We start from the raw sequence: 14,092 nt of genomic DNA, 5'->3' as shown, positions 1-14,092 counted from the left end.
GAATATGAAACGGTCGTAGCTGTTGTTGGCAGAAAGTTATCGTTCAACAAGACCGTACTTCCAACGGGAGGGGCAAGATCGTGGAATTGGACTGACCAGAATCGGTGCGAGAGAAACCAGAGTTCGGGAATATATAGACTAGTGCCGTATGTTGTCTTTAACGTCTCAAACTACAGGCGTGTCTACACATACTCGATCTGGTTCGACTCGGTTAAAGAGACGGACTTCGGGCGATATACCCTCACAGTGTGCAACAAGCCTGGATGCAGTTATTTTTACACAGATGTGATGAAAGCAGGTTAGTTCTTATTAAGCACGGTACAAAGGAAAACATAAAATGCTGTGAAATTTAAAATAATAATTATACGAAAATTATAAGTATTATTGAACTAGAAAATATGTCTAGCACTCGCCCTTTTCTAGACGTTTTTTTTCAGACACTCGTCTCAAGAAAATCAGTCTGAATAAAGCAAAATCGGTAGTAAATCTTAAAGGGACATTCCTGAGTTGGCTGCACTTTTTAAGATGTTATCGACTAACAGAGATTTTTAACGAGTGTAACTACATATCAAATATATTTTTCTGCATACAATATTAGTGGCAGTATATAAAACGTGTTTCTGATCGTTCTAACATTTGTACTAGGTTAAATTTCATCTTATTTTCTAAAATATAGTTTTTCGTACGTACGGAATTACTTAGAGACAAAATCAAGTTTTGGCTTCTTACAAATATTGTGACGACCAGAAACACATTGAATATACAGCCACTGCTATTCTAAACAAGAAAATATATTTAATATATAAGTTTAATCGTAGACATATTTTATTAGTCGGAAATATCTTAAAATGCATCAAACTCAGGAATGTCCCTTTAAAGTAGAGATGAATTGTACTTGTAGAATACAGAAAATTGCACAAGTTTACGGGGAACCCCCTAGAAATTTTGCTTTGCACCCTCAATCTCAGTCGACCCCCCCCCCCCCCCCCGTCGTTAAACAAAACAAACAGAAATGGTGTGGTTACCAAAAACAAATTTTGTTTTGTTTAAGGAAACCACTAGAACACAAAGATTTTATTAATCATTGGATGTCAAACATATGGCAATTTGACACAATCATAGCGAGGAATCGACATGTTTCCGTTAGTAGCAAAGGATCTTTTGCACGCACCATTCCACGAACATGATAGCACATACCACTGCCTTTAATTTAACAGATATGGTGCACTGGCTGGAATGAGAAATAGCTCAGCGGTTCCACCGACGGAAATCGATCATAGACCGACCGCGCATCAGGCGTGCGCTTTAACACTGGGCTACGTCCGGCCCCTGGTTGCAAAAGTCTCTAATATTATCACTTTTGTTTCTGCCATGCAAGGGACTGTCCTGAGTTTGATACGACTATAACACGTTTACGACTAACAGATCCTTTTTGAGAATTAAAATCACATATTAATGGTCTTAGCCTGTTCACAATATCAGTATAATAAAAAGGTGTTTGTTGACTAGATGTCTATATCTATATTTATCTCTTGATTCTCGACATATCTTGTCTCTGTCTGTATGTCTGTCTCTCTTTGTCTCTATCTCACATCAACCGGCCTCGGTGGCGTCATGGCAGGCCATCGGTCTACAGGCTGGTAGGTACTGGGTTCGGATCCCAGTCGAGGCATGGGATTTTTAATCCAGATACCGACTCCAAACTCTGAGTGAGTGTTCCGCAAGGCTCAATGGGTAGGTGTAAACCACTTGCACCGACCAGTGATCCATAACTGATTCAACAAAGGCCATGGTTTGTGCTATCCTGCCTGTGGGAAGCGCAAATAAAAGATCCCTTGCTGCCTATCGGAAGAGTAGCCCATGTAGTGGCGACAGCGGGTTTCCTCTCAAAATCTGTGTGATCCTGAACCATATGTCTGACGCCATATAACCGTAAATAAAATGTGTTGAGTGCGTCGTTAAATAAAACACTTCTTCTTTTTTCTATCTCACATCAAAGACATCAAATAGCACGCAATTTTTAAAAAATATATTGATGTATTACTAAACACGATTTGTTTCACCACAGCTTTGCCGTACACTGAATCAAAGATCTTGGTCCCAGTGGTTACCAGTGCAGTGGTAGCTGTAGTTGCCTTGGTCGTAATCGTCGTCGTCGTCTTCGTCATCGTCCGTAAGAGGAGGCGTTCAAGAAAACATGAAAGTAAGGCATCATTTCACATTTCTCAAAGCTCGAAAATAATTTCTAACAAGTATCTGGGTCAGCCCATTTAAAGGGACATTCCTGAGTTTGCTGCAATTTTTAAGATGTTATCGACTAACAGAGACTTTTTTAACGATTGTAATTACATTTCAAATATATTTTTCTGTATATAATATTAGTAGCTGTATATTAAACCTTTTTTCTGGACGTTCTAATATTTGTACTAGGTTACATTTCATTTTATTTCCTAAAATATGTTTTTTCGTACGTATGAAATTATTTGAAAACACAAAACAGTTTGGGCGTCTTACAAATATTAAGACTACCAGAAACACATTGATATACAGACACTGATATTCTAAATAAGAAAATATATTTAATATGCAAGTTTAATCGTAGAAATATTGTATTAGTCGGTAACATCTTACAATGCAAACTCGGGAATGTCACTTTGAAATGAAAACAAATGGCTGCAATAATTCAATGTATAAATCTGATATCTGAAATACACAGGCGTATTCGATTATCAAAATCGTATCTCTGCACAGGGTAGAGTCATAACAATGTTAGGCAAACTGAAAGTCGTGATTGCTTCCATGATCCACTATCAGGTACTCGTCCTTAGGATGACCGCCACTCCTCTAGACGATCCGTAACAGGATGCTTCATTCCTCCTGCACCGCCTGTAGAGGACTGCCACTCCCAAAAACTATCTTAGAAAATCCAAACATAAACAGGATAGAGTTCAATAGAATATACACTCATAAAATCAGTGATGGTATCAGGTGGTCGCAAAAGTAAGCGTATCGTGCTCCATCGTCATGAAGTAAAATTTGTTTTGTTTAACGACACCACTAGGGGTCATAAAAAATAAATAAATTAATATATAATAAAATTATAACTGTCGCAAAATTTAGGACAGCCTGATCAAATAACAATTTCTTTACCAGAACGATATGTCGGTCTTTACAATCGGCATATGATGGAGTATGCGGAAATATGTCTCAGACGTTGCGAAATGTAGTCACCAAAAGCTGTGTAGATCCTTTATGTCTACCTCTGGTGGGTAAATCGATGAAAGGTAATCTGTGATCGTATTGTTAAATAATATACGATAATCAATGTATCGAAATGTGCAATTAAAAATTTTTCACCAGACTCGTTTGTTTTGATGTAGACTGAGTAGATCAAACAAAATAAATTCCTGGTCTCCGGCCAGCGCGCGCCTCAATTTTAACCCTAGTGTGTCAACATGTTCTCTCTGTTTTTAGTGTTCTGGAAATTTGGTCTGGTCAGACTCCGACTTCTTTTTTGTCTTAGTTACACAATCTGATTATCATGCATGGAAATTTGTTATGGTCGACTCCGACTTCTACTTTGTCTTATCTGATTATCATGCATGGACAAAGTCAGACGATACCTACTTTATCAGTCAAATCAGGAAGTCTAGCATTTCACACGTCAATCTCAGGCTAATTTTGTCTCGATTTACTTTCGGTCTTCACAAATTGTGTGTGTGTGTGTGTGTGTATGTGTGTGTGTGTGTGTGTGTATCTATTCAACTGTTTTTAGTAACCCTTGATTAAGGAATGGAGTTTTTCCTTACATTTGTCGTGGGGGTTCGTTGTTTACAGTGTTGAAAATTATAATATTTTAACAGTGGTGAACTTTCAAGAAAATTGTTGGAATTCTTGATAATCCACCTGCGATTAATACCGCTTGTCTCGAAGATTTATTGCCAATATATTGAAAGTCCATTCTTGATAGTGGTCAGGATATGGCTAGGTTTTGAAAGAATTATGTGGTGCATCTGCTGGGCCGCGCAAGCTTATTATCATTCAGGTTAAGATTTTATTATTTGAAATGATGATGATAACTAGTTTAACGTGCCCATATACCACTTGGGTTTCGAACACGCCCATCCCGAGTCCGACCTCCGATAAGATCGATGGCCTGACTCGGGATGGGGGAGGAGGGGGTGGGGGGGGGGGTAGTGTTGAAAATGGGCAGAATTTTGAATTTAGCAATTAGTAAAAAAGTTGACAGAATAAATTTAAAAAAAATAAAAGTTACGAGCCAAAAATGAAAAGAATTGACTGCTCGGCCGAATATTTGTATAATTTGGAGCATTTTAGAAGGACAGTCCAAAAATAAATAAGAGAAAGAAGAGAGGATCGGACTATTTAATAATATTTTTTTTAAAACTAGAAGTAATTTCGACATAAAATTTTGAACGACGGTCTAAATATTTAAAATCAGATCTATATGTCCACGTGAGTGTCCTCGTTAAGGCCGTTAGGGTGCGGAGGTTGAGCCTACGGCGAGCTGAGGAGCGGTGTCACAGTCACGAACGGGAACAGATGTCGCTTCGTGGCCAAGTTTATCATGATGGCGCCGCAGATCGTCTTGACGATTCTATGAATAGTGTGGCTATCCATGTCTGTCAGTAGAATCGCTTGGCGGTACGTCTTCTGGCGCCGGTGGGTCCCGTCCTGTTCACTTGTAGCCTGAGTGTGTGGAGATCATAGTGCGATCCGTCTGGTAATGGCTTCCAGTTCTGGTTGGAAAACCGGCCTCTCAGCTTCGCCGTATCCGTGGTGTCGCCCTGCACGTAATCGTGGAACTGAGCCTTGGGTTTCCCCAAGGCCAGGTAGGTGCCAATCATCCTTGCGTGCAGAGGGGTGAGGCTGTCGCGTTGGCTGGACTGAACGAGATGTTGCTTTCCTCTTCCCAAGCCGCCATCGCACCAACAACCCCAGGTGTGTGTGTGTGTGAGGGGGGGGGGGGGGGGGGGGGTGTTGTTAAGTCGAGAGCGCAAGTAGCAACGTCTTGTCTCATCGTGAGCTCGAGTCGACTCATATTTGAAATGACTTGTTTTAATTGCCGTTTGTTTCTATTTCACCCCCTGTTCGCACAGGTCACCACCCCATGTTCGCGATACAGGAACTTGGCAAATCATTTTGACGTTGCAGTTATTCATGGATGCCCTCACTTGATTTGAAATGAAATACGTCACACATCTGTGCTCCAACAGAATACGTCACACATCTGTGCTCCAAGTCGCCGTTCTTCTTTTTTTCTGAATTATGGACCGCCGCGATAATTGAAATTATTATTACAAAATATAATTAATAAGTGGAATATGATTGTGTAGATGGTTGAATAATCATTCTAAGGACACATGGAATGTATATATTTTCAGGAAATGTTGTGTTAGGCCATTCAACAGATCAATGATATGTGACTGGATTTAACTTTCTTTAACATGTATTTTATAAAGGACACGTGGGTAAAAAAAAAGAGTTTCATTTGTTTGACTACACCACTAGAGCTCATTGTTTTATAAATAATCGGCTATTGGATGTCAAACATTCTGGCATATATAAAAGATCCCTTGCTACTGATGGAACAATGTAACGGGTTTCCTTTCTAAGACTATATGTGAAAATTACCAAATGTTTGACATTGCATATGTCTGTCGATGTGTGTGAGTACGTAAAATACAACTCTTACATATACTCTTCAAAAGAAGAAACGCAAAACCACATTGTCGTAACATTTGGAGAATTGATTTAATTATTGAATGGTGAGTCCGATAATTACCAAATGTTGGAGGATTGTTCACAATTCACTCTAGTCCATTGTGAGTAAGTGATAGGACACACCACCAAGGTCAAGGTCATCTGGAGTCAATACCGGGTGTGGCCTCCGCGTGTGTTGACAACTGCCTGGCACCGCCTGCCCATTGAAGCAACCAGAGTACGGATGACGTCCCGGGGGATGGTGGCCCACTCGGCCTGCAAGGCTGCTGCCAGCTCGGGCAGGGTCTGGGGCTGTGGTTGTCGCTGTCGGAGGCGTCGGTCCAACTCGTCCCATAGATGCTCAATTGGGTTCAAATCCGGTGATATCGATGGCCAAGGAAGGACATTAATGTTGTTGTTCTGTAGGAAAGCCGTTGTGAGACGTGCTTGGAACACTGCGTTGGCGTTGGCCATAACTGGAACGATGTGTAGCCGGAGGATCTGGTCAATGTAGCCCTATGCATTCAGGTTGCCCTGCACGTGGACCAGGTCAGTTCTACCAGTGTGTGAGATGGCTGCCCACACCATGACACTACCCCCGCCGAATCTGTCCACTTCCTGCACGCAGTTTGCCGCATAACGTTCACCACGACGCCTATACACGCGACATCTTCCATCATGACGTCGGAGCAGAAATCGGGACTCGTCACTGAACCACACCTGTCTCCATCGCAGTTGAGGCCATTGTCGATGAATCTGGCACCACTGCAGTCGGAGTCGACGGTGTTGTGGTGTTAAGATGACACCTCGAACTGGACGTCTGGCACGAATTCCTACCTCACGTAGGCGGTTCCGTACGGTCTGGTCGGATATCCTGCGCAAACCTGGTATTGCTGCGGCTGTGGAGGTGGCAGTAGTCAATCGTTCCCGAAGGTGGCGTACCCGGATGTAGCGGTCCTGCCCGGGGGTAGTGACCCGTGGTCGACCGGATCTAGGGAGGTCACGTGTTGATCCATGTTGCTGGTAACGGTCCCACAGTCTGGAGATGGTGCTTGGGGACACATGGAATGCCCTGGCAACGGCCGTTCTGGATTCGCCTGCGTCTAGTCGGCCGATGGCATTGTTTCTCTGCGGTTCACTGAGACGTGGCATGTCCTGGATTGTCAACTGTCGGCCAGATACAGAGGCCAGGCAAGCGAACACCCTGCACTTTTATACTGTCGGTGTTCATGTTGCACGTGCAGACAACGCACGTGCAGTGGTGACATGGTTTGCACGTGGCTGCGTTTTTGCGAATATTCACATTTTGAAACTTTATTTTACAGTAGCTGCGTTTTATCGAATGTAACCGTGGGAATGTGTTTGGGACATGCAATGACCTTATATTCACAAAGCATGAACCGGTAGGAAACATAAAATCGGAGTTATAACCCATTTGTACCCTTTTGCGTTTCTTTTTTTGAAGAGTATATATACCACTGTTTAATCATTGCAGGCTGCATTAATTTTCCTCCATGAATAAAATAATTAAAGGGACAGACCCAACTTTTTAAACACTAAGGCATATTTTTCGCCTAGACCCGTAAAAATGGAGACTAAGTTTGGTTAATTTACAAACCTGTAACAACTTTGGATAAAACAGAGTGAAACAAGAGTCTGTGATGTTGAAATACCCTTAAAATAGATTAAAATGCAACATCATAATCAATACTTCTCGGACGCACGTGCGTTTTTAAAGATATGAAAAATTAATTTTTTGGTATTAGAAAACCCTGGATGACCAGAAAGACTTCGAATGTACGGAAATGGATAATCTAAAGAATAAAATATAAGTAATGTTTGATTTCAGTGATCATAAACGGCTCTAATAGAAAATAGAAAAAAATGCCTTAGTGTTTACAAAACTAGGGTCTGTCACTTTAAAACATAATAATGCGAGGTACTGTAAATCAGAAAATATTAGCGACCTTAAAATTTAGCGAAATCCGTATCAGTGACATATTAGCGACACAAAACGTTAGCAAGGTCGGCATATCAAACATTAAAAAAAACGTAGGCCGTTTTTTGTTTGTTTTTTAGACTGACTGGTGACAAAAACACTCGATAATTTTTGATGTTGTGCAATGCGCACTATTTCCGGTTTGAAATATAGCCTAAAACGTCCAAGTGACGCTCCTTGACTCCAACTTAATTTTAATAAAAAACATTACAGTGTTATATGTCTAAAATAATTAGTATTGTTGTCTGTATTTATTGCCTAATCTATAGCCTGTTGCTTGTCCAGTTAATCGCCGACGAAACAACCACACATAATCAGTCCAATGAAAACATGTTTTCGGAGTAGTATATTGTGCGTACAGGGGTCGTAAACTGTTTTTCCACTGAGACGTACTAGTAATCAATGCTCTGGTACTTTTCTCACTTTGTCAAATAAAGAAAACAATTTATTTTTAACCACAATTATGTGTCTTTATTGCTAAAAGTTACAAACATTGAAACTATAAGACTGTATTCATAATACTGACATTTCGTTTTGCTTTGCTGCGACACTGCACCGGATGTGACAATAGTTTTAATTATTGTGCCACGAACGGTAGTGCACATAGGATATGTGACGACTTTTTATTTGCCTTGGTTCTGAAATTCAATTGAATTGTTCACAATTGATTAATTCAAATCGTTATTAAATATGTATACGTTTTAAGACTTGTTTGATTTTTGTTTTAATCTGACCTTAGTTTATATTTAGCGTCATGAAATGTTAGCGTTTTGTATGGCTTCGCTAAATTCGCGAATATTTTATGCTCGCCAACATTTTCCGATTTACAGTATTCCGCATCCACTAGGGAGATTGACCTGTTGTGGCGTGCATTGTTTCAAAATAAAACCAATATTTTCGTGATTCATTGTTACCGGTATCTGTTGACGCGCCGCACCTTATAACTACAATGTAACATGACAGATATTGTTTAAATAATGCGCAAACAAACCGCAACTATTGGCGGATCCAGGGGCAGGGGTCACAGGGGTCCCGTAACCCTTCGTTCTCACGCCATTTTGAAGTGCCGTTTTTTAATGACGATTGTTTTTTAATACTCAACACTCAATTGCCCTGATATTACGTACTGGGCTCACACGTAGACAGTCAGACAGAAAGAAAGAAAGAAAGAAAGAAGTGTTTTATTTAACGACGCGCTCAACACATTTTATTTACGGTTATATGGCGTCAGACATATGGTTAAGGACCACACAGATTTTGAGAGGAAACCCGCTGTCGCCACTACATGGGCTACTCTTCCGATTAGCAGCAAGGGATCTTTTATTTGCGCTTCCGACAGGCAGGATAGCACAAACCATGGCCTTTGTTGAACCAGTTATGGATCACTGGTCGGTGCAAGTGGTTTACACCTACCCATTGAGCCTTGCGGAGCACTCACTCAGGGTTTGGAGTTGGTATCTGGATTAAAAATCCCATGCCTCGACTAGGATCCGAACCCAGTACCTACCAGCCTGTAGACCGATGACCTGCCACGACGCCACCGAGGCCGGTGACAGACAGAAATTTGTTTTCTATTTACGTCTCACAAGAGTTCACCTAATAATACAGTATTACAGTAGTAAAAGTACACAAGCCAATTCTTTGGAGTTATACGAGACTTTAGAACTATTAAAAGACAATCAGAAATATTTAAAAAAAAACGTATTGCATTTACAAGAGGTAAAACTAAAAGTGATAAAATATGTATATGTCTATAAGTGTAAAAAAAAAAAAAAATCAATCTTTGACGACGTAATAAAAATAACATGACAAACTTTTGGCTGTAATTTTACCAATATCCGGGTGGCTTAAAATAATGGCATTTCTTTATTTATCTAAAAGATTACTAAAGTTAACTACAGAAGCTATTGCCTTTTAAAACTATCTACTGTAATGTCATCATATAGAGGACAGTGAATAAGACTCTACATACATAAACAATGACAGTTAAAACAGGCATTTTGTGAATCTCCACATTTTCATAGCTACCAGTGTCTTACCTGCAATATTCCATGCGCGTGCTGTAACCTCACCGTGGTGCAGGGGTGTAACACTATCTTTGAGAATGGCCAATACAGCACAAATTGAAATTATCTGTGATATTTGTATTGTTGCACAGTTCTTTACACTGTTTTTATTTAAATCTTGAATTTTTATATTGATGTTGACCATCAGCTTATTTGTTTGCATTACCATAGTTTGACACCCAATTGCCGATGTATTTTACGTGCTGGGGTGTCGTTAAACATTCATTCATTCATTCATTCATTCATTCATTCATTCATTTATTTGCTTTAAGTTTTACAAAACATCAACTGGATACATAACATAAATAATACAACATAGTTATACAAAATACACACGTGCAAAACAATGGTCGGTGTGGTTTATATATAATCATGGACATATTAAGGGATATAAGTTACATTTATTACATTAACTATCATCCGGCATTAACCGATCTCTAATTGTATTCGCTTCCACTACATATTTGCCTAGACTATTCAGTTCCTTATTGTTACCGGTGGTTAATAACTGTATAAAACGCATGACCGCTTATAATAATATATATTTACAACGCAAATTTTTGTATTGTGGACACTTTATTATAAACTGATATTCATCTTCTATAATATTAGCATTACATTAGCATTGCACAGAGTACATATTCTTTCTGATCGTTCGATGTTTCGATACTTGCCCGATTTTACATTTAATTTATGAACGCATATTCTAATCTTACATATTTCTTTTATATAACCTTTACCGTAGTTTGACACCCATTCGCCGAGGTATTTTTCGTGCTGAGGTGTCAATAAAACATCCATTCAGTCATTCATTGCAATCATAACCTGTGAAATGACTGGCATATAGGACGAAACAATGTTCAGGAATTCCTAGAAGTTGTTGTTGTTGGTGTGTGTGTGTTTGTGTGCGTTTGTTTGCGTGTGCGTGTGCGTGTGTGTGTGTGTGTGTGTGTGTGTGTACATATAAAGTATGTAATATTTTTTCAGATCAATTACTTTAAGAATTTGATAACTTTGCAAATTAGATGTAAATTAATCCAGGTCATGACACTAAGTAAAGTTTATTGACATTTAAGCAAACGTACTAGTGTGACACTCCATAATCGACGTACGCATTCATAGGCATCAAACAAAAACATTTCAACAGCAACCTTACACTAAAAGCTGTTAAAAAACGTTAAGCATTAGTTTATTTTTGTGTAAGTATATCATCAATGACGTAATTCCAGTTTGACGTCATCTCCATTCAAAAGGACAGAGCGTCACATAGTCTTACGTCATCTGAATATCTAGTAATGGCGGACTGGAATTAAAGTTGCTTATACAGCCAGAGACTCACATAATAAAAAATATATTCCTAATATATGATACTGATGATACCGAAAAACACGAGGGTAATACACTCTTTATCATATAATCTCAAGCTTAATACAACGTGTTTTTCTAAACTGTATGGTACATTTCGGTAAATAGACTGTAAACATTGTTCTAAAGTAACATTGATAATGTTCATAACGTTTCTTTTGATGTTCAGAGTACTAATAATGCCCCCCCCCCCCCCCCCCACACACACACACATCCACGCACACAGCACAACCTCATCTCCTAAATCCGTTCCATCGAAACACATTTTGCTTTCCTTTTTAACAGGTTATGATGTGGACCGAGCAGAACGGTGCGCGGAAGTTGAAGAGCGATTACCCGCAACGACAGGGATGTTATATACAGCAGACGACCGTTTTGTCAAGCCGAGAGAAGTTTAACCTACAGTTTACCATAGTTTGACACCCAATAGCCGATGCATTTTTCGTGCTGGGGTGTCGTTAAACATTCATTCATTCAATCATTCATTCTTAACCTACAGATTTTGTTGAAACCAAAATAGCGTCTGCTTTACTAACCGTTATCTTGATATAACTAGCCACCTGTCTTATTCATAGCTTAGCGAAGAGACATAACATGTTTTGGCATCTATTGAAATCAAATCAAATCGAATCAAATGAAACCAACATCTTTGCTATAAATGTCGTTTTATACGATATTTCCTTTGTGTATGTTTTACGTTTTCTGTTTTTTCTTCTTTTTTTCTGTATGTTATTGCTGATTGTTTTCTGTTTTGTTCTTGGCGCGTATGTTTGTTGGGTTTGTTTGTTTGTTTGTTGTTGTTGTGTGGGTTTTTTTGCTGCTTTGGTTTTTGGTTTCTTTTGGTTCAATTTCAAGTGTATATCGATATTGTATGTGTATGTTGTCAGAGATATTCTAGACAGAAACGTTCCCTGGAACTTGCTGTGTATTTATCATCTATATTTAATCGCATGACAATGTGTTTAACATTTTATATGAATATTATTAGTAGTATTATTACTGTACTATTAGTATTGTTGTTTATATTTATTTATATTTCACCATCTTTTTTCCCTTTGTCATTCAATTTAGGTTGAATTTTGTACATACATGGATATTCAATTAACGATCTAGCTCGCTATTCTGGACAAAAACCACTGTTATGTGGGACGTTAGTTCAGGCTAGCGGGATAGTGAATAGTTGTTAGTAGTTAGTGAGAAAGAAGTCGGTGTCATGACCTCTGATATCAATATGGAACCATCTGAGTTGGACGGATCAGTATACCAAAGCACATCTTAAATGGTCATCCCATTGGGCTATAGTGGGAAACCTGCTACATTTTTCCTTTAGTAGCAATGAATTTTTTATATGCACCATCCCACAGACACGATAACACACACCACCGCCTTTGATACACCAGTCGTGGTGCACTGGCTGGAACAAGAAATAGCCCAATGGTCCCACTGACGGGGATCGATCCTAGACCGATCGCGCATCAGGCGTGCGCTTTACCACTGGGCTACCTCCCGCACACTTTCAGCCAATGCACCACGACTGTACATGTATATATAAAGCCGTGGTCTGTGCTATCCTGTCTGCGGGATGGTGAACACAAAAGATGCCTTGCCACTACCGGAAACATGTAGTGGGTTTCATCTTTAAGACTATATGTGAATATTACCAAATATTTGACATACATAAATCAATGTGCTCTAGTGATGTCGTTAAACTAAAATAAATTTTAACTTTAACTCAGAGGGTCCATAGAAGAAAGCGTCGCAACCATGTTTAATGTACTCCAGTTAATGCGTACTAGATTATCTGCATTGGTGGCGATATTTATTTATTTTTATTTTATTTTATTATTTTTTTTTTTTTTTTATTTTTTTTTGGGGGGGGGGGGTCTTTTTTTTCTTTTTTTTTTACTATTAGTACAATTCCATTATGACGGTCGTAACACAGTAGACGACTAAACATTAGAAAAGTAAATATAAATCGGAAAAGTTAATAATAGCTTCAATTAACCATTAGTTATAGGTTTATATCAGGCCACTTAAAAATATATTTGTCTCAACAAAAAATGTGGAATGGTTGTTTAAAGACGTGTGACGGGCGTACGTGCAGAATTAGTGAATTGTAAAAATTATGTGAATCGTTTGTACTCACATAATTAATTCCTGTTTCTACATACAGTCTGAACATCAGGGAAAAGCATCACTGCATATTAATTTTTTTACAAAGTAACTGATCCTAACTGATACATGCTAAATATTGTAACGGATGTGCATAAATATGTGACGGATGTACATGGCAGATTTGAATGAATTAATTTTAACATAAGATCAATACTGGTCTATCCAAAACCCCATTCCAGACTTCAATAGAACAATAATTGAGGGGGGGGGGGGGCGGGGGGTATAAGGGAAATAAATTAGTTTTCGGCTAAAAATACCTTTAGAGCTCAATACTGGTATATCCAAAACCCTATTCTAGACTTTAATGGGGAAATACAACAATAATTGAGGGAGAAACGACTAAGAAAAATAAAAGGGTTTTGTTCTTCTTCAAAAACACCATGGGAGCTTATTGATTAATAATTAATTTTCGGCAATTGGATGTCAAACATTTGACAATTCTAACACAATCGTCAGAGGATAATTGTTACGTTTTCCCATGCACTTTCCCACAGACAAAACAACACTGTCCATGACCTTTAATATACATTGTGAGGGATTGGTTAGAATAGGTAATGTTCATGTGTTTATATTTTTGTGTCTATGTTTTCTTAATTCCTCTTTAAAAAAAAAAAAATATATATATATATACATATATATGTATATATGTATATATATATATATATATATATATATATATATATATATATATATATATATATATATATATAAAAAACCCACCAAAAACAAAACAAAACAAAACAAATGAATCTTGGACCAAATT

The 14,092-nt window shown here is 38.5% G+C and overlaps 1 protein-coding gene across 1 annotated transcript in view; it reads left to right on the top strand.

The window, feature by feature from the left end:
- LOC121386889 overlaps positions 1-12,533 on the top strand; it is a 21,319-nt gene extending 8,786 nt beyond the window's left edge. The window contains exons 3-5 of the mRNA XM_041517921.1: positions 1-298; positions 2,069-2,203; positions 11,440-12,533. The exon at positions 1-298 is cut by the window's left edge and continues 29 nt beyond it. Of these exons, the coding sequence (XP_041373855.1) occupies positions 1-298; positions 2,069-2,203; positions 11,440-11,552 (546 nt within the window). The 3' untranslated portion in view covers positions 11,553-12,533. The remainder of the gene's footprint in view (positions 299-2,068; positions 2,204-11,439) is intronic.
- The last annotated feature ends 1,559 nt before the right edge of the window (positions 12,534-14,092 follow it).

This window comes from Gigantopelta aegis, chromosome 12, assembly GCF_016097555.1.
Source record: "Gigantopelta aegis isolate Gae_Host chromosome 12, Gae_host_genome, whole genome shotgun sequence".
Lineage (NCBI taxonomy): Eukaryota > Metazoa > Mollusca > Gastropoda > Neomphalida > Peltospiridae > Gigantopelta > Gigantopelta aegis.
This window is presented reverse-complemented; position numbering and strand designations above follow the sequence as displayed.